At 32.3% G+C, this 19,482-nt stretch overlaps 1 protein-coding gene and 1 long non-coding RNA gene across 3 annotated transcripts in view; both read right to left on the reverse strand.

The window, feature by feature from the left end:
* Positions 1-727: 727 nt before the first annotated feature.
* Positions 728-4,859, reverse strand: LOC124833788 (protein SOSEKI 3-like). The gene is made up of 7 exons (XM_088108453.1): positions 4,592-4,859; positions 4,123-4,497; positions 3,942-4,011; positions 3,641-3,756; positions 2,684-3,554; positions 1,518-1,817; positions 728-1,413 (listed from the first exon to the last, which is right to left on the reverse strand). The coding sequence occupies exons 2-7, from the start codon at positions 4,313-4,315 to the stop codon at positions 1,344-1,346; spliced, it is 1,620 nt and encodes a 539-aa protein (XP_087964579.1). The 5' UTR covers positions 4,316-4,497; positions 4,592-4,859; the 3' UTR covers positions 728-1,343.
* Positions 4,860-13,680: 8,821 nt separating this feature from the next.
* Positions 13,681-19,482, reverse strand: part of LOC148201712 (uncharacterized) — a 46,568-nt gene continuing 40,766 nt past the window's right edge. The window contains exon 3 of one of the 2 annotated variants that reach the window (XR_015784706.1): positions 13,681-13,984. This is a non-coding gene — a long non-coding RNA (uncharacterized LOC148201712). Of the gene's footprint in view, positions 13,985-16,461; positions 16,658-19,482 lie in introns of those variants that run through there. The other variant, XR_015784702.1, reaches the window with a different exon arrangement.

The following is a 19,482-nucleotide window of genomic DNA, read 5'->3' on the forward strand; positions in this document are numbered from 1 at the left end:
CGATAACATGTGTCTTCTTACATAATTGTGGGGGATCTTCATATTAATCAATGGGATTCGGTAAATACATACTTATGAACCAACAAGATTTGTATTATATTGAGTATAAAACATAAAAAAAATTTGAATTATTGATATATGATAACAATTGGGTTATCTTTAGAGAGACTAAAGCTAAAAATGTTGAAAGGTTCACTGATATCATAATTTCCCATATAAATTCATTGCTATGTTATATACTAGAACCACCACAATAAGCAAAAATCCAAAAAACCCAGAGAGTATAACGAGAGAGAAAGAAAAAAGGTAAGATTACAAATCAAAGATTACTAGATAAGCATAGTGGCCTACATGTCTTGTGCCTTGAGTAAAACCAAAGATATGTGAATTGCTTAGGTAATGATTTTATGGGTCAGTCAAGATCTCAATAGCCAGACAAAAGCATGAAAGGACTAAGCCTGATTTTAGCTTTCCAGACAAAAGGCTTTTGGACAACACCTTTATGCTTGTCTTCCTCAAGTTTGAAGCTAAAGACACAAGAGTAAGGACCCATGAAACAGAGCCATGGAAACTCACCTTCTAAATCCTTATAATAAAGTAGTCTTAAAATGTCAATCTATTCATGTAGCCCATACATTTTTGGAACAAATTTGTCTACCGTGAGATTCTTACTGTCGTTTCAATTGATGCTTTCTGCAAGGTCAATGAATCGTGTAGTGTGCCAATATGGAAACAGCAATATATAATCATTAAAATCAACCCAGCTTTTAAAATTCATGACTTGAAGCACCCCTTTTAAAAGGGTTCATAAAATTAGCTTTTCACCAACTTTTTCTAGCTTTGAGAATTAAATCTGGTCATCTAGGATATGTTACATTTTGATGTTAAGTAGAAGGCATCCAATGTCAAAATCAAGTCACATTCTTGACAATTGACATCAGCTCCAATGCCAAGAGAAGGGTTTTGAAAACGACCTGCACTAATTTTTTTTTCTGCACCTGTTGCCCTTGAAGGTGAAAGCTAGGTAGTATGCAGTAATCAATAATTTGAAGCAAGGAAAAGGAAGGGTGCAAAAGGAAGATATTGTATCAGGAGTTACAGCAGAATGTGCAATCACTTCATATCAGAATCGTAGTCCTTCTCTATCCAGCACAAAAGATATTGAAGGTAATGGACCACTGGGACCACACCTGCTCCATTTGCATTGAGTCAATTGTCAAAATAATTTTACTTGTAAGCTTAGGAAAATGTCACGTGGACCCACCAAGATATATATACAAAACCATGTTGAATTCAAACTAAAGCAGTTTTTTCTGTTGTCTAGGTTCTGAAACTTCAATTTTTCAACTGCTGCTAGATGCTGTGTCTGAAAATGGTTTGGATTGGATTATAACCCGAGCTCCTGAAGCAAGCCTGTTGAGGAAACACCAATTGTTTCAGTTAATGTTGCTGAAAGGTGTAAGAACATAATGATAGTTTTATAGGAGCCTTAAGAAATAAATGGAGTCAACACTTAACTTTCTTCAATTTTGATCACTTCCTCCTCTTCCTTAAATGAATCTATCCTCTTTGATTGTTTTTTCCCTGAAAGAGGTTCTGTGATTCTTTTGCTGCTACCATTAGATGTCACTGAGGATATGCCAGAGCCATCAATTCTGTCTGATGAGTGGCGTGGTCCATCAGAAACAGGGGATCTCATGGATTCACTTCGGGGATGCTTGGACAATGAAGCCTTAATTGACCGTGGAATGCATTTTGAATGTCCTGAGGATGATGATTCCTCTTTGTCTTCTTGTGGTTTCTGTTCTTTAAATGTCCTGCACATTTGTGAGTTCATTTTGTAAAACATCATAGGCCACAATGTGACAATTAACACGTCCCTATCAGATTTAGTGGCATGTTCGAAGATAAATATACAAAGGTTCTTATTTCATAACATAGAAAGAGAACAAGTAGTAATGATGTTCCCAATAACATATGATAAATGTGTCTCTCTTTCTTACTCCACAGATTCTCAATCCAGCTTTTTTGTATTCAATTATTCCACTTTTCATATCACATACTAGCATCATAAAGCAGCAATGAAAGACTTTCTGTTTGGACCTTTGAAGCCTTCATTTCCATGAGACATCTCATACAATCAGAAATAGAGATACAAACATGCATGTGAAAGTACTTGTATTGTATGAAATCATTAGCTTCAAACACCGATAAACCAAAACATAAGAAAACAGATTTTGAAACCATTTTATTGAACAATGACATGGCCAAGGGTAATTAAGATGGTAAATTTTTTTTAATAGAAAAATGCCGAGAGATAGACTCATGCATTTAATGCAAGAGAGAGAACTTAAAGCAACAGGAGAAGAAATTCAGATTTGAAAGAAACTCAATTAGCCTTGTATGACCAGATTGAAGCATTATCACCTTTGGACCACAGCATAACTTGTCTGGCTTTTCAGTCTAATCTGACAATAATCTAAAGAATTACAATATCTCAATTATTATTCCTATTACATTACCACATCAAGGATCAGACGAGAAGCGACCCATATACTATTTTCTCAGCTTTGAATAAGTATTAGGAAATGACTAGTCTTTTCTAGCATAATTAAGAAGCAAGTGCAACTCTTCACCATGCTAATTATGATGTTGCTAGTGAAATTTTAAAAGCAAAAGTTACCTCTCATCACTGTAGGAAGAAGAGCGTTTCAGAACATTAAGTCCATTTCCTTCCTTCAGTTTAGTCTCAACTAAGCTTCCACTAAAGTATTCTTTGTCTTCTAATCTGAGACTCATCAACTTTGGATTCTCAGCTAAGCAATCTAACTCCCCCAACACAAAAGAAGTTGAGAACAGTGGGGAAGGAAATTTTGAGCTGGAAAACCTGGGCTTGTATGAAGGAATAAGTCCAAAACTGTGGTTTTTCACTGATATTGAGCCACACGAGATCAGTTGCATTAGCAAATTTGAAGCTTTCAACCTCGTGTTGGTCGGTTCCCGAATGCTCTCCTCCTCCAGAATCCTAAAGCTGTTTACTTTACTAGCATCAGCTCTAATCAGAGATTCCAAAGTTTCAGCCTTCCCCACAAAAGACGAGGAACTTGAAGTTGAGGGAGGAGAAACGGTATCCCTGCAGATTTGTGGAGTATCTTTCACTTGTGGATCTTCTTCAACTTGACATATTTCATGGCATTCAGATTCCAATGATCCATCCTCCGTTGATACACCCCTAGTACAAGTTTTCTGACCCCTGGATCTGCTGAATCTTTCTTCAGTCTGAGTTGAAGCATCAGCAAGTCCTTCAGTTTTATAAATTTTGTATTCTGTCAATGCCAGGCTTAGAGCATCACCCTTTTCAGCTCTAGCCTCTGGAGAAACATCAGAGGAACCAGATTGTTGTTCTTGGGAAAGCTCGTCGTCTTGGGAGATTCTTGTCTCTTTCCCGTTCATGCTCGAAGAGGATGAGGCTTCATCATGGCTCCTAGAAGAAGTTGGCCCCGGCAACAGCTTCACGCTTTGTATTTGAACATTATTGACAGGACTGAAACGATCTGCGAAGTAAAATCCATTGACTAAGGTTGCAGGAACTCTGTATCATTTAGGACCTAACAATTTCTTACCTGTGGAAGATATTTACCTGAATTTGATTCATCAAAGAGCTCAGAACCTTTTAGAACATATTCATTTCCATGAGCTGGAAGAATTATATCATCTTCACATAGATCATGCCACACAAATCCATGCTTGTAGCTTCTGAATTTCAAGAAGAACATATACCAGTGATGAAAAAATAACCCAAAGTTAAATATCTTAAATTGCAAATTTAATGTAGCCTTGACTTCTCTAAAATGTCAGAGGCACAAAACCAGTGATGTTTTCTTTTTCCCTCGACATAAAAATTGAAAACATGAACATAGAAAATGCAAGAACTTGCTCACCTCTTGCAAGACCATGAGTACAAGGAAGCCATACCTCTACCTCTCAACGCATTAAGTCTATCAATCACGTCTGCAGAAGAAACAGCCGTCAAAATCCACAACCAACAAAGTAAAACAACAGAGACAACACCCCACCCCAATGAGGAAAACCAAGATTATGTCCTCCCATTACTCATTCTACCTCTCAGGTATAGCCCGTCCGGTGAAGAAAGAGGGACCTCCATGAAATGAGGGTGCTCGAGCTGCCTGTTTCGACAAAGATAGTAAATCACGGGCACCTTCAAACTCTGGTGGTATTTTGGGGACTTCTCAGTCCACACTTTTGCCCTCTCCGGACTCACTTGTCGGTTGTACTTCTTCATCCTCGTTTCCATTCCCGCATGCAAAAACAGCCCCCACCACCCCTAAAAATTGAATCTTTATCGTGCCCTCACCTCGTAAACTCTCTCAAAGAGAACCCCACTTCTCCATCTGCTTCATGCCGCGCAAAACCGTTACTGGGTGTGGAGATTCACAGACTTTCCACCGCCGTCGCTCATACTGCAATGAATCAGATCTAACAAGCTCGTGACACCAACATGCGTGTGAAAACTGGAATATTTAACAACATCGATGCAAAACTAAATAAGGCAAGAGGACAAAAAAAATACCTTGAAGAAAAAGGGAACTGAATAAGAAGTTGAAGAGAGAAAGAGAAAATAGGAATGAAGGCCCAAAATTGAAAAGTTGGGAAAGAGTGAAAGTGGGAGTGGAAGGGGATGAAACAGAGACAAGAGTGGGTCAAGAAACTCAGTTTGAGTAGCTTGGTCCGTATTTTATGGTGATGTTTTTGGCCGATTTGATGGACTTTGTTGATGTGGTTGAGCACTTCAGATTTTTGTGTTTGTGTTTGTGCTGTGTTGTGTTCGGTTGTCTGACTTTGTTGTTTTTTCCACCCTTTATAATATTAGTTCTCTTCTTCTGTCCCTTTTCAAACTACCACATTTGCCCTTCAAATCATGCGCGGTAAAATTCAAAGAATATATATATATATATATAGACACACATATACATATCAGTGAAACAATATTTCTTATTTATGAAATAATATTTATCAGTGAAAACCTTAACTAGATTGTATCATGGATTTATGTGAAGCAGTTAGAAATTAATTTTGGGAGCTGTAAAAGTGTAAAGTAAGCCAATAATTTACTGTCAGCAATAATGTGTTATAAATATACCCAGTCGTACAAAAACTTTATTTCTTCGTTTCTGGTTAACTGTTTGGAAATCTGTGTTTATGGAAATGTCTGATATTAGATAACTTAGCAAGTTGCATGGAAATAATATTCACTTTGGTCAATGAGAGGTTCATGTTTATAATATACAAGTTGTTTCGAAATATGATTAAAATTGAGTGGTGTGGATCTAGGTAGTATGAATTACAAAGTAGTGTTATCCATTATTAATATGAATGTAATAATTAGTTGAGTGCTATTATGTTAAATTTGAATGAGTTAATTATTGAAACCATACTTAAAGCAATTAGTCTAGAAGAAATGATAAGTAGCTTTACTTTAAAAATTTAATGATCTTGGAAGTGAATGTTTAGAAAGGAGGAAACAACTATGATTGGGAAGTATGGCATAGTTATGTGTGAAAAGATTTATATGTCATTACAGTTTATAAACAATGATCATTTGAATGTCATTCACATGGTTTCTCCTATTGTCTTTTTCCTTTTGAAAAGAGATTGATTTTCTTACGGAATAATAGATTTGCAAATGAATTTAAATAAAATTATGCAAATGCCACCATACTTGAAAAAGTTTGTATAAGTCTAACAATATTCGTGGGACATAGCTTACATATAAAGTTGCAACAATATTTGATTGTGCAACACAAACCAACAAACGAACAAATTGTCAAAATTTATACTTACAACCAACTGTCAACACCAACATATAATACAACACCTACTATTAAATATACTCAAAAAGTTTTAATAGAAAACTAAAATCTACAGGTTTTCCTATTGATGTGTACCTTTCCCAAAACTAAAAAATGTCATTCGACTCACTTGGAAATTGAAAATCATTGCCTTGTAACAATTGAGACTCCACAAGAATTTCTATGGCTTTTCATGAGTCTACTTTTCTTCATTCTAATGTTCATCCTGTGATCATTAAAGATGACAAACAATCTTATTTTTATTGGTATTGTCGGGATTTCTTTTAACATTAACGAGAAATTTTCATGTTGGCCGAGTTTATACATGAATATAGATAATATTTAATTTTTTTAAATGAATATGATAATAAGGATTAAACATGTATATAGTTGTCTTATTTTATCATTATGTCAATTTTTATATTTATTGTTTTCTTTATATTTATTATTATTTTAAATTATTAAAATACTCACACTTTATTACGTTATTACTAATATGAGAAATTAATCTTTAGATTTATGAGTTAGAAAACCTTAATTTTTTATCACCCAAACTTTTCATTATCTCTCTTAATTATTGTTTAATATTTACAAAGTTTACTCATATTTCTAATTTATATTTTCTTATATTACATACACATTTTGTGTTGTTGTATGATTTCATTCAAATGATCCATTGAACTCGATGAAACACAAACTTCGATTTTATTTCATTAAATAGTTTGTGGAGGACATATTTAATTATTTATGCTCCTTTTTATTATATTTTATTTATGAATTTTTTTTACATGAAAATATCACAATTTATAGAATTCAAATAGTTTTGATTAAAGATGACAAAGAGTTGGATTAGACACAGATCATGTTTACATGCTACCTAATCCGTACTAGAAAACTCAACTTATAACCTTGTTGATATTCATTTAAAAGATATCCATATATTTTATTCATAGATACTTGCAGATATTTAAAAAATAATAATTTATAAATTCTTAAAATGAAATTTAAATAAAATTTAAAAAAAAGGAAAGTAAAAAATATAATATAAATTAAATTAAATATAAATTAGATTTTAATTTTAATTAAATTTAACTTAATAAAATATAAAATAAAATTTAATTGTAATTAAATTTAACTTAATATAATGTAAATTAAATTTTATTTTTATTTTTATTTTTTTAGGGACAATGGATACATATGGTACAATACACCTATCCAACTCATTTATAAGTAGTTATTAAATTATTTCTTACTTGTTATATACAAGTTTTCATTTGAAGTATCTATTTATTATTCATAACGGATTTTATTTGCGGTAATACTTATAATGTGATTTTTTTAGGAAGAATTGTATTATGACACACTTTTACATTTTTTGACACAGGATATAAGGGTAAAATGGTCATAAAAGAGTAAAATTTTATATTTTTTCAAGAAAAAAAAGAAGAAAAAGTAAGTAAGGATAGTGTCAAATGAATGTAAAAATTTAGATGTGTCAAAAAATCATTTTTATTTTTTGACAGGTGATATCATACTTTCCTCCTTGTGTTCTTTTATTATTTAATGAATATTTGAGAATAATATCGTATAAGGTGTAAAATATACATGTGAGATGTTGGTAGGAAGAGAAAAATAAAACAAAACTTTTATATTAATTATATATGAGAATATAGATAAAAGTTTACTTAAAAAAATATAGTTAAACTTGTAATCTCTACATTCTACTTTGCATTCTCACTTTAATAGATAATATAAAATGTACATATTATATTTTTTAAGTTTTCTTCAATTATCCAATAAATTATTTTTTTTTTCAAAACATCCTTCCTTTTTTTTAGTCATCTCATTTAATTCCACAAGATACTAAGTGAAAAAAAAAATCATATCATATTATGATATTTAATTAGTGTTTTTAACATATTTTAACACAACCATTAATAAATATTTTTTTAAGAAAAAATCATTAATGATGAAAACGCATTCAAAATCATCTAATAAGCTTGGTGTTAAGAAAAATTAAATCATTTAAAACACAGGGACATTATTAAAATTATTTGCATAATCATAAACTTTGGTTTTAAAAAAACTGAAGTATATTATTATCCTGGCTATGATTAAATTTTTAAAAAAGTTACTTTTATGCAACAATATCTTTAAACTCCCATGATTGCGAAGCTTTCGTTTTTTTATGCCACAATAAAACAAAATCACTTACATTACCTACATAAACTTGGTTGTTAAACAATCTAATTATGAATAGTTGAAGGAATTATGTATATTAATTGTTTCAATCACTTTGAAACATCAACAAAAATTACACTTAATATCTGTTATAAAATTGTTGAGCTTCGTTTTAACTGCATAAATTAGACAACAAATTACCTATTCAAATGAAAATAAATGCGATACCTCCCACTACCGGTTTTGCTACTTCACCTAGCTGTCATCTTCTCAGGGTAGGCTCACTCTAACGTATTGTTCCATCGTTCATAAATAAAATCAAATGGTAACATATAAGTGTTTACCAATTTTATTTTTTAGATATTTAGTCTTATATTTAACATTTGTAAAAGTCAGTTTTCTGAAAATCTAAATATTATTTTAAGTTTTATATTAAATGAAAATGTAAAAATGAGAAAATTAAGTATTACATAGAACGAAAAGTCATAAATTCATTATTTTAAGGTTTTTTTTGGTTGAAATCGGTATCAATCCCTTATAGTAAGTTATGTTTACATTTTATTGATGTTGTATTTCTTCAATGATTTTCTCTTTAAAGACCATCTCTTTCGAAATACCATTAATAGTATTAAAACCAACTGTCAATGCTGGTGATTGGCTTAATCAAGTCTTCCTATTAAAAGTTTTTTTTTCGAAATTAAACTTTAAAATTTTGCATGGAAGTTTGTGTCAATATTTTATTTATAGTTTAGGTTCATATCTCGTTGATAGTGTATATTATTTGTGAACATCTTCTAAAAACATGATAAATGTTGATAATTGACTTAAAGAAATATATATATTGAAAGTGTCTCAAATAAATGAAAGATCATAAAAACATAATTGATTGAGATGATTGACTATAAAATAAGATAAGATGTATTTGTGGTTAGGAGGTCTTAAGATCAATATTTATTCACTAATCCAGATTTTTTGTTTAACAATTTCTTCCATCTCAAATGATCAATCACTCATTCACTTGTCACCTTCGTATTATATAACACGCAATTAATCATGGACCATAATAAGTAACAAAACCTCAGTGGCCAATTAACTAGATAATCAAGTGTTACATATATGAAGATATACATCAATGAGTATCATAACTTTTTTGGGCCATCAAAGATCATGACACAGAGAGTCACATTGAAAGGCACCAAAACTAAACCATTGAGACATATGTTCATGTATACTTAGTGAATGATATTCAACCAGCTGTCAACACATAGTCTCATTATTTCTCATCACCGATCTTAGAAGGATTTCATCATTTATATGCTAATTCATCTTATTGCTAATAATATTGTTCCATTCTCTGATTTAAGGCAAACTAACATCTATGAAAATAACACAATAACCTTCAATATCTAATATAACAATTTACTATTCAGTTTACAGAGTAATCATGTTATCTCAAATCACATACTGATATAAAAAAAACGATCGAAGTGTGTTTTTCTATTAAGATACAAACATAAAATAAAAGATAAAAATAGATTTATATACGCATAAAATATCTTGACTTTGTAAATATTCAGATAAATTAATCTGGTTTCAGACAGACATGTATATGATGGGCCTTTGATCAATATTAATGGCTAACTGCAAAGTTGTCTAGTGTTATGATGAATTGAAATAGGTTATATAATCATCTAAATGGAGACCCACAAATCAATTCAAACAATTATTCCTTCCAGTACCCTACTTTTCTCCCTGGGCATGAAATTGGCCACACACAACTGCATCATTTATAAGGTTCATAAAAAAAATCTTAGAGTTATTATATATATATATATATATATATATATATGTGTGTGTGTATGTGTGTGTGAATGTATGTATGTATAAAATGAAAAAATGGACCATTTTTCTGCTTCCCTGCTGGTCAGGGGACATTGAATAGTGACACAGATTAATGGAAGTGTCAAGTTTATAATTTATCTTCTGAGTGTAATTATGCATCCAATTATTTCTAAATGGAGTTTAGGTGTATTCACTTGGAACAAAGTAGATAAATGTACTAATAAATGAATATTTTCATAACTTTATCTGAGATACTACAAATCTTTATATTCCAAAGTAACATTAATATTTAATATTCAACATACTTCTACTGTCATAAGTTATCATGTTAAATTCAAATTATTTTCTAAACAACACGTAGAAGATGAAAATTCAAGATCTTTAAATAATTTACTATTACGGGTAATATATGATGTAATAATATTTGAAAAGAATTGTGTATTTACAAGAGTTTAAAATATTTTGTACAATTTTAAAAATAAACCATGTCTTTATCATTTTATTCTATAAAATTATGTAAATCAAATTATATTTTAGTGATAATCAGTATCAATATTATGGTAAGTCAATCAGGATAGAAATAACGTTTTATATTCATACCATCATTAAAAATAGTAAGTATTTGATGAGTGCCGAAGAAGAATTCAAAACAGTTGAAAATAAATAAATATGTGTAAAATAATTTACTGTTTTGATTGGTAATTATAGAGAAATTAGAAAATTATTTTAATTTTCTTTTCTAAATTAGGTATGTTAAGTCTAGATAAACCAAGATGCTTTCTTGCCATTTTGTTCTGAAACTGATTATATAATGCTGTAATTATATTTTTTTATATAGAAATATAGAAACATGTATTGTTGTTATGTGTTTTTGTACATGATCACCCAAATTGGAGGATATGTTGACATCAAGTAAAAATAATCTCAACAAAGCAAACTACTAGTATGCTGGGTATGTGGGAAAAAGTATACGTAGGTATATACTAAAGGATTGATAGAAAAAGAAAATCAGGTAAATTTACCTAGAGCGGTCAAAACGGGTTATCTGACCCACTACGGGTTGGTAGGTAAATGGGTTGGCTCACTGACTCACTTAATTACAATCTTTTTAAATAAATATAATTCAAATCTAAACAAATTTCACTCCCAACAACACGAGGGTTTAATTAATTTTGAAAATAAAGAATTTAAATAATTTTTTCAAACAAAAAATAATAATAAATATTTTTTTATAAAATTAAAATTAAATTTTAATAAAATAAAATTAGTTGGTGAGCCAATCCGGCCCACCACGGATTCAACCCGCATGAGCTGGGTTTAAATGAGCCGAATTTAAATGAGTCGGGTTTAAATGAGCCGGGTTGAAATTTGACCCGCATAAAAAAATACAATTTTTTCAAATCCAACCCGGTCCAAACTCGTGGTGGGTTGGGTTAGCTCACGGGTTGTGACCCATTTTGACAGCTCTCAGAAAACCCGAATCAGTATATTTCTTGGATAGAGTAGAGGACAGTATAGTGATATATATTTATCTTTTTCTTCTTTTGGATATGGGTTGGAGTAATTGATTATCTCTATTAACTAAATTTGTTTTTGTCAATAACAAAGAAATCTAGATAAACTAAGGGGTAAAAATAGTGAGAAATAAAATAAGGAGGGAGAAATTAAAAGTCCATTGACATTGTTTGGATAAATAATTTTAGTCATTCTACAAAATTGAAACATATGATATTTTTTAATTATTCACAATTGAATTATTTTCATTGTAATAGTTTATATTTCAATTTTTTTATACAACAATTCAATTTCTCTTTTAAGCCAAAATTCTATTTTTTGAATTTTTGAAAAACTAAATTTTATATTTTAATTCAAATTGATTTAGTCTGATTTTCGACATGGATTAACTCATCTTGATTTTTAACTCAGAATTATTCGTTTTGATATTTGACTTGATCAATTCATTCTAATCTTCAATCCACCTAACTGGTCTCGACTTTTGACCTATATCAACTTGTTTCAACATTTATACAATACTAACTTATTTATAACTTTAGCAAGGATTAACTTGTCTCAATTTGTATCTAAGATTAACTAAACCTTTGATCTAGACTAAATGAGTTTGATCATAGGTTGAGTTAACTAAACACAAACTTTGTCATGGATCAATTAAACGCAGACTTTGTCAAGTCAATTTATCTCACCCTTTAGTCATTGCGAACTCGTCTCAAACTTTGATATATGTGTGCCAACTCGTCTCAAACTTTGATACGTGTGACTTATCTTGAATTTTGGTTTGACTAACTCGATTAGTCATTCATTGTGCGACAAACCAACTTGACCTACAACCCACATCGAATCGGCTAATCGTTGGCCTACGCTAAACAGTTATTTTTTTTTGTTTTTTTCTTTGTTTTTATATTAGACGAGAATGAACAACAAAAGGCTTGAGAAATCGGAGATCGGGGAAAAGCCAGTGTGTCAACGATGGCAGCCGACCGAGGACCAGGTCAAGATCATGACAAACATCTTCAACTATGGAGTCTCTCACCTTAGTCGGACTCAAATTTGTGAGATCACCGCACGACTCAGGGCTTACGGAGAAGCTGGGGAATACAACGTTTACTGTTGGTTCCAGAACCATGGGAACCGAGTGAGGCATCTACACTCAGAGCTGGACCCTACTGGCACAACATCGTCGTTCTCGCCACCCTCGCTGCCGGAAGGTCCACGTTGGCTTCACAACCGCGAACACTGTCATCGGGATAGGAAGGACAACCTTTGGCGCGCTAATGGCAGGGTTGCTTCGGATGAACCTTTCTCTGGGCGTGAATCTTGTTGCTAAAGAGGAGGATCCTTCCCCTGCGCGGCTAGCTAAGAAAAGAAAGGTTGGGGTAGCTTTCTTTTCCCTGTTTTTGCTTGAGAGGAATACCTTGAAATGGCATGGGCTTAGGCTCGTTTTCAAATCCGAAAAAAATTAAAAATAGTGGAGAATTGATTTAGGGTTTCAGCCTATTTTCATTTCTGGAATGAAAGCGTCCTGTTTCCTTTTTAGAAGGAAATTGGGTTCAGCCATTTTCTTTTCTCCTTGTTCTGTTTTACTTCCTTTAGTTTTGTTTTTGGTAGGTTTCTTTGTATATACTAATTCTATACTCTTTTCTACAATAAAAATAAGCATCCTTTGTTGTAAATAAATAAATAAAGTTTTTGATTTGTTGGTTGTGTTGAGCATTGTTTGTGATTTGTTTTATTGAGCATTGTTTTTTAAAATTATAAAAAAAACGGTTTTAAACTGTTATTGTTCTTAAATTTGTTTTCTTCAATAAGAAAAATAATACAAATTATAAAATTATAAAATATAATTCTTGAGATTTATTGTTTTGTTTTTCTTAAACATAAAATGAAGAATAAAAATATAAGATTATAAAATTAGCCAAAAATTGGTTGTAGTGTTTCTTTGATATTTAGTACCTTTTAATGATTACGGCATAGTTTTAATTTATTCTCTATTTTAGATTTTTCTTTAAAAAATAATTATGTAAATGTCACTGTTATTATTTTATAGTTTTTATTTTTTCATGTAGATAATTTTATTTTATTTCATTTTATTTTTTTAATACTTAGGTAAATATATTATGTAAATAATACTTAATTTTACTTTAAAAATACTTTTGTACATATTCTATTTTATATTAAACCTTTATATAAATACTATTATTATGTCATTATTAGGTAAATAATATTAAACTCTTATGTAAATATGTAACATTCCAAAAATACAGTCAAAAACTATATAATAATATAATCACATTAATTAATAATTCAGATCAGTCTTTGTACTAAAAGTCGAACGTACACTTACGGCCGAACGGCCTTACAAAAAGAGTTACCATAAACTATAAAGAATGAGCAAACCTCACCGAATGATTTACAAAATAAAATACTGAACGGTCATATATAACAAAAAGGAAAGGTGATCGAACGACCACCTTACCATAACTAGACTACCGACCGAACGTCCTACGGTTCAGTCTTGACTTCAATCTCAACTAGATTTTCTTCTTCCAACGCCTCTTCCAGCAGCTCGTCTCCTTCTGCTCACATCCACAACGGATGATCATTGCAATGACAAGACGAATGTACAAAACAAGACAAGACAAGAAAACACGGGGTAAGCTTATGTAATTTAATTCACGTATAAACATACATTTCCACACAATCAACACACAAGATATATTTCATCATACGTTTCATATAAATCATAATACTAGACTGACTGTCCGGACTGTATGAAATCTGCATAGCTACAGGCGTTCGTGAACCTGGGTGGTGTAGTAACTGGGATGCCCCCAACAGCTGCCACTCGAGGTTAGTCCTATCTGTCCAGAGTACCCCTAAGGACTAGGACCTCCTGCCGTTCTCACCATGACCTACCCTCCTCTACGTGACGACGAGTACTCACGAAACATCAGGATGAACAGCCAGCTTAGCATGCCCACAGTCATACTTTACAATTTTAATACGTTCCTTCCTGGAACACTCGTTCAAATCCACAACATTTCATTCATCTCATATTTTCTTCATCTTTCATTATCAATCTTCTCAAATTCATCTTTCATTACCAATCAGTTAAATTCCATCTTTGTTCAAGTATTCTCAAGGACACCCGATACCGAACGTTCAATCCTCACTCAGAACGAAGACGAACACTTGGAACAATATAGAGAAGTCTCCCGTTCCAGAATAGAATAAGACCGAGAGGGTTACTTGTCAGGTTGAGAAAGAAACCGAGTACAACTATATGTCACAAGAACGACTAGAACAAACGTTACCTACAAAATGAGTCAGTTAAATGAACTGACTCTCATGAGCTCAAACCAAACACCCCAAAGAACATGTCAAGTACTAAGGCTCTAGGCCGGAACCAATGAATGTAGACACGTCAAGACATTTAAAGAACCATACTTAGAAGAATTCACATAAAGAAACCTAATGCCAGTCAATGACCGAACACGGTAGAGGGAAAATTCTATATAGTCATGAGAGGGGAGGTTATTCTGCACAAAGAGAGGAAGAATCAAGTGAGAAATCTCGAGAAATAGAGAAGAAAGAGTTAGGAAGAAAATTTTAATTGCAAGAAGAGTAGAAGTTCTAGAGGGTTTTCGGGGAAACAAATTCTGAACAAGAGATTAAGTCTGGAATAGAGGTAGGGGAGCTAACCTTTCTAAGCTTTTATATTATGATTTAGTATTGTTTTATTACTATTCATGTCTTGAAATTCTGTGTGAATACTTTTAATGAAAAACATAGGTGCTTGTTATATATCTATCTATATTGAATTTTTGTGTTAATATTATATGTTGTTTTGAATATGTAAATAAGAAATTTGTTAAAACTAGTTGAGGAACACTTTGGCTAAGGAAAGACTTGGTACTTAAGTTGTCCATTGTGACACACCTCTCTTTCCTGGAAGTCTACTCGACAAGTTTTTAACTTAAATCTTGTTGAACAGATTATGTACTGTTAAATTATTGTGCAATATATCTTGTTGGAATGAAAATTTTTGATGAATTCATGTTATTGTGGTAGATATGGAATTATGAATTATAATTGTGATGGTAGGATAGAGGAATCTTAAAAACCGGAGTTGGTACATCCCTGATCATAGAGCAGCCCTGGTCAAATCCAGTAAGTTCTGACTAGTCATATGTACTGACGTTTATGGTGAGTTTGATTCGTCAAACATTTGATTCTTCTCCGGTGACCATTTATGGTGATATTTTAGTATTGTTAATTTATTTTGTGATATATTCATTTTGTATGATTTATGTGATGATTGTATTTTATTATATTGGATTTGAATTTACGCATTTGAACATGATATGAGTATTATGAGGAGATTTTGTAATGGTATAATATGAGTTGAGGAATATGAGCATGGTATGAGTCTCGTGGAGAGATTCTATAATGATATGGTATTTGTGTATATGTTGATGTTGAGGGTCCTGTTGTTGGAGGTTATCCTGATACTCTAATAATCATCCAGTCTCAAGTAGAGAAGGATGAATTATGTGGTGAGAAGGGTAGGAGGTACTGGTTTATGTGTCGGTTTTGGACATAGTGTTGAGGACTAACCTTATGGATGGTATGAAGTATTTTGGAAGTGTATTTGTAAGAAGAAGTAAAAGTCATCACAAGTGCATAACCTCCCGTAACCGCTCATCAACGTATCATCCGAATGAGTGTCTATTGAGTATTGTGGGATGAGTGTCTATTGAGTATTGTGGAATGAGTGTCTATTGAGTATTGTGGGATGAGTGTCTATTGGGTATTGTGGAATGAGTGTCTATTGGGTATTGTGGGATGAGTGTCTATTGGGAATTGTAGTATGATGGGATGAGTATCTATGGTGCGATTGTTGTATGATGGTGTGAGGGTGTCTGACATAATTATTATATGAGGTTTGTTGAGTGTATCAAAGTAATTGTGCATGTTTTATAAATGATTTTTTGCAAATGTGACAACCCAATTATATAACCACAATCATATAATATAGACGTCAACATCCAAATAAAGAGAACAGTTAGAGTATGACTTGCAATTAAGTACGAAATTACAGTCATCCAAATTATGAAGACAGAATTTTAAACTTCAACAGTTTAGAGTATTCAACACTTCAAGCGTTCAAATAGAAAATTCCTAAGTAGACTGCACTGCAACATCAGTATCCTCTAGTTCTTGCTCCAAAAGTATCTCCTCAACAATTTCTGCTCCCATCCAAGTGGATGATCATCGCAAAAGGAAAACATACACAAGCAGCACACAACACAGAAGCAAGGGTGAGCTAGGTAAACAAGCAATAATCATATAGTACAATCAATCGATGTCATCATGCTTAATCACATATAGAAGAACAATTAAAGCATACCCTTTAAACCATGACTTAAACACTCACACGACTCATCCGGATTTGTATAACTGTCGAACTATTGGTCGTCTTTGCACTTGCATAGTTCAGCTGGCACTCCCAACACTATGCAAGGTAAATCTCCCATCTGTCTATGTCTAAACTCTAAGACTACAGACGAGGATCTCCCTCTACTCTCACCACTTACATTGTTCTTCTTTATTTGAGCATGAACAATGTTTTGAGTGTAGGGATAGACATACCAGTTCAAAGCTCCATACAGCTATACAGAACAACAACAACACCACACACATCACTTTCAATCATCTCACCCTGAGATGTCCACTTCATACTCAATTACGTCATTGCAGTCCACATTCATATTCTTTCCAACCACCCAAACCTCATACATAAATGTACATAACAATCTGTTAAGCAAACAACATTAATCATACATTCACATACTTCCCACATAAATCACATCATGTTCAGACGCATAAATTCAAATAAATTTTCTATTTCGAAAAAAAACATTACTCTTCACTCATATCATTAATTAAATATCTGAACCCATCAAACTAATTAACAACATGTTTAGATCATGTGGTAAAATTTTCAGTCCAATCCAACGGTTAATAAGGCAGAACTCATAATTTTTGTATAAATGGTCAAAAACAGAAATTAAGCAATATTGAGATTCCTGAGAAGATACGAAATTAATATCTCTAAATCTGTAACTCCGATTTCAAATCCGAACGGTAAAAGTAATTCACTATGTGTTAGAAACTACATATTAAAATTTCCGGTTGATCCAACGGTTAACTAGATAGATATTGAGGTTTTACTGAGGTAACTCAGGGACAAAATTTTAAGTGGTTTTCGGTTATACTCAAAATGCGGAACAAATTCCTCTAAGCACAGACATCTAATTACAAATCTAAACGGTCAAGATGACTTAATATGTCTTATGAACTACATACTAAAGTTTGAACTCAATCTAACGGTAAATAAAATATATTTGTTTTGTAACGTCCCGGCAACTTACAGAGACCATCGACTGCCCCCACACATCACCACGAGGCTTTCCAGTGTGTTTTGTCCTCACTCGCACACTTTTCGGGAAAAATTCCCAAAAGGTCACCCATGCCCAAATTACTCCACGCTAAGCACGCTTAACCATGGAGTTCTTATGAGTCATATCCTTACCTATTCACTAGTAAGTTTAATTTTCGAGGACGAAAATTTTTGTGTTGGGGAGAATGTAAGGATCTGTAGAAACTAAATTAAGGGGGGGGAAGACTTTTTCCTTTATTAATGCATAAACCATATCAACTTTACCAAAACTCTGATTTTTCTTCAAAGTCACATCCTCTCTCTAGAAAGTTTCTTCTTCTTCCTCTGACTTCTCTGTAGATTCCCAGCACCTTGAACCATAATAATTCAATTCTGGTGCTACCCAGGCGTCCGCGGAGTTGAGATCTTCAACTCTATCGAACGTTTCGCGTTCATAGCGAGGATTACTGTTTTGGGGCTTTTCTAAAGTGTTGTGCGTATAAACCAAGGTAAGGGGAGCTAGATCCTTTTCTATGGGTTGTATGAACAATACATGTGTTGATCTATGTGTGACTATGTTGTTTGGGTTGAAATTGTAGTTCTATTACTGAGTCCTCTCGGTAAAATATAGATCTTGACTTATTTAACCGTTAGATCAACCTGAAAATTTGAAATATGCTCCCTAAGATATATTACTACACTTTGACCGTTCGGGTTTGTAATTGGAAGTTTGTACTTGGAGAAATAAATCCTGCAAGTTTGAGTAAATTAAATACCCCTGCAGTTCTGTTACTGAGTCTTCTCGGTAAAATATAGATCCTGACTAATTTGACCGTTAGATCAACCTGAAAATTTGATATATGATCCCTAAGATATATTAATACACTTTGACCGTTCGGATTTGTAATTAGAAGTCTGTACTTATAGAAATAAATCCTGCAAGTTTGAGTAAATTAAATACCCCTGCAGTTCTGTTACTTAGTCCTCTCGGTAAAATATAGATCCTGACCTATTTGACCGTTGGGTCAACCTGAAAATTGGATATATGATTCTTAGGACATATTACTACACTTTGACCGATCAGATTTGTAATTGGAAGTCTGTGTTTTGAGAAAGTAATGTTGAAGTTTTGAAAAATCTCATGAACACTATTCTTAAGTTATCATGGTAAATATTTCATATATATTTCATTTACCATTAGATTGAGCCCAAACTTTAGTATGTAATTCATAAGACATATTAAGTCATCTTGACCGTTCCGATTTGTAATTAGATATCTGTGCTTAGAGGAATTCGTTCCGCATTTTGAGTATAACCGAAAACCACTTAAAATTCTACACCTGAGTTACCTCGGTAAATCTTCAATATCTATCTATTTAACCGTTGGATCAACTTGAAATTTTAATATGTAGTTTCTAACACATAGGGAATTAGTTTGACCGTTTAGATTTGAAATTATTGGATATTAATTTTGTATCTTCTGAGGGATCTCAATATTGTTTAATTTTTGTTTTTGGACCATTTATACAAAAAATTATGAATTATAATGATTGTATTTTATTATATTGGATTTGAATTTATGCGTCTGAAAATGATGTGATTTATGTGGAAAGTATATGTTTGGAATGCATA

Source organism: Vigna umbellata, chromosome 3 (genome assembly GCF_029865625.1).
Source record: "Vigna umbellata cultivar VRB3 chromosome 3, Vumbellata_1.0, whole genome shotgun sequence".
Taxonomy (NCBI): Eukaryota; Viridiplantae; Streptophyta; class Magnoliopsida; order Fabales; family Fabaceae; genus Vigna; species Vigna umbellata.

Coding starts and splice junctions, on each gene's coding strand:
- LOC124833788 (XM_088108453.1), bottom strand. CDS start 4,315: ATGGAAACGAGGATGAAGAAGTACAACCGACAAGTGAGTCCGGAGAGG. Junction 3,757..3,941: donor TACTCATGGTCTTGCAAGAG/GTGAGCAAGTTC, acceptor CTTGAAATTCAG/AAGCTACAAGCATGGATTTG. Junction 1,818..2,683: donor TCTTCCTACAGTGATGAGAG/GTAACTTTTGCT, acceptor ACAAATGTGCAG/GACATTTAAAGAACAGAAAC.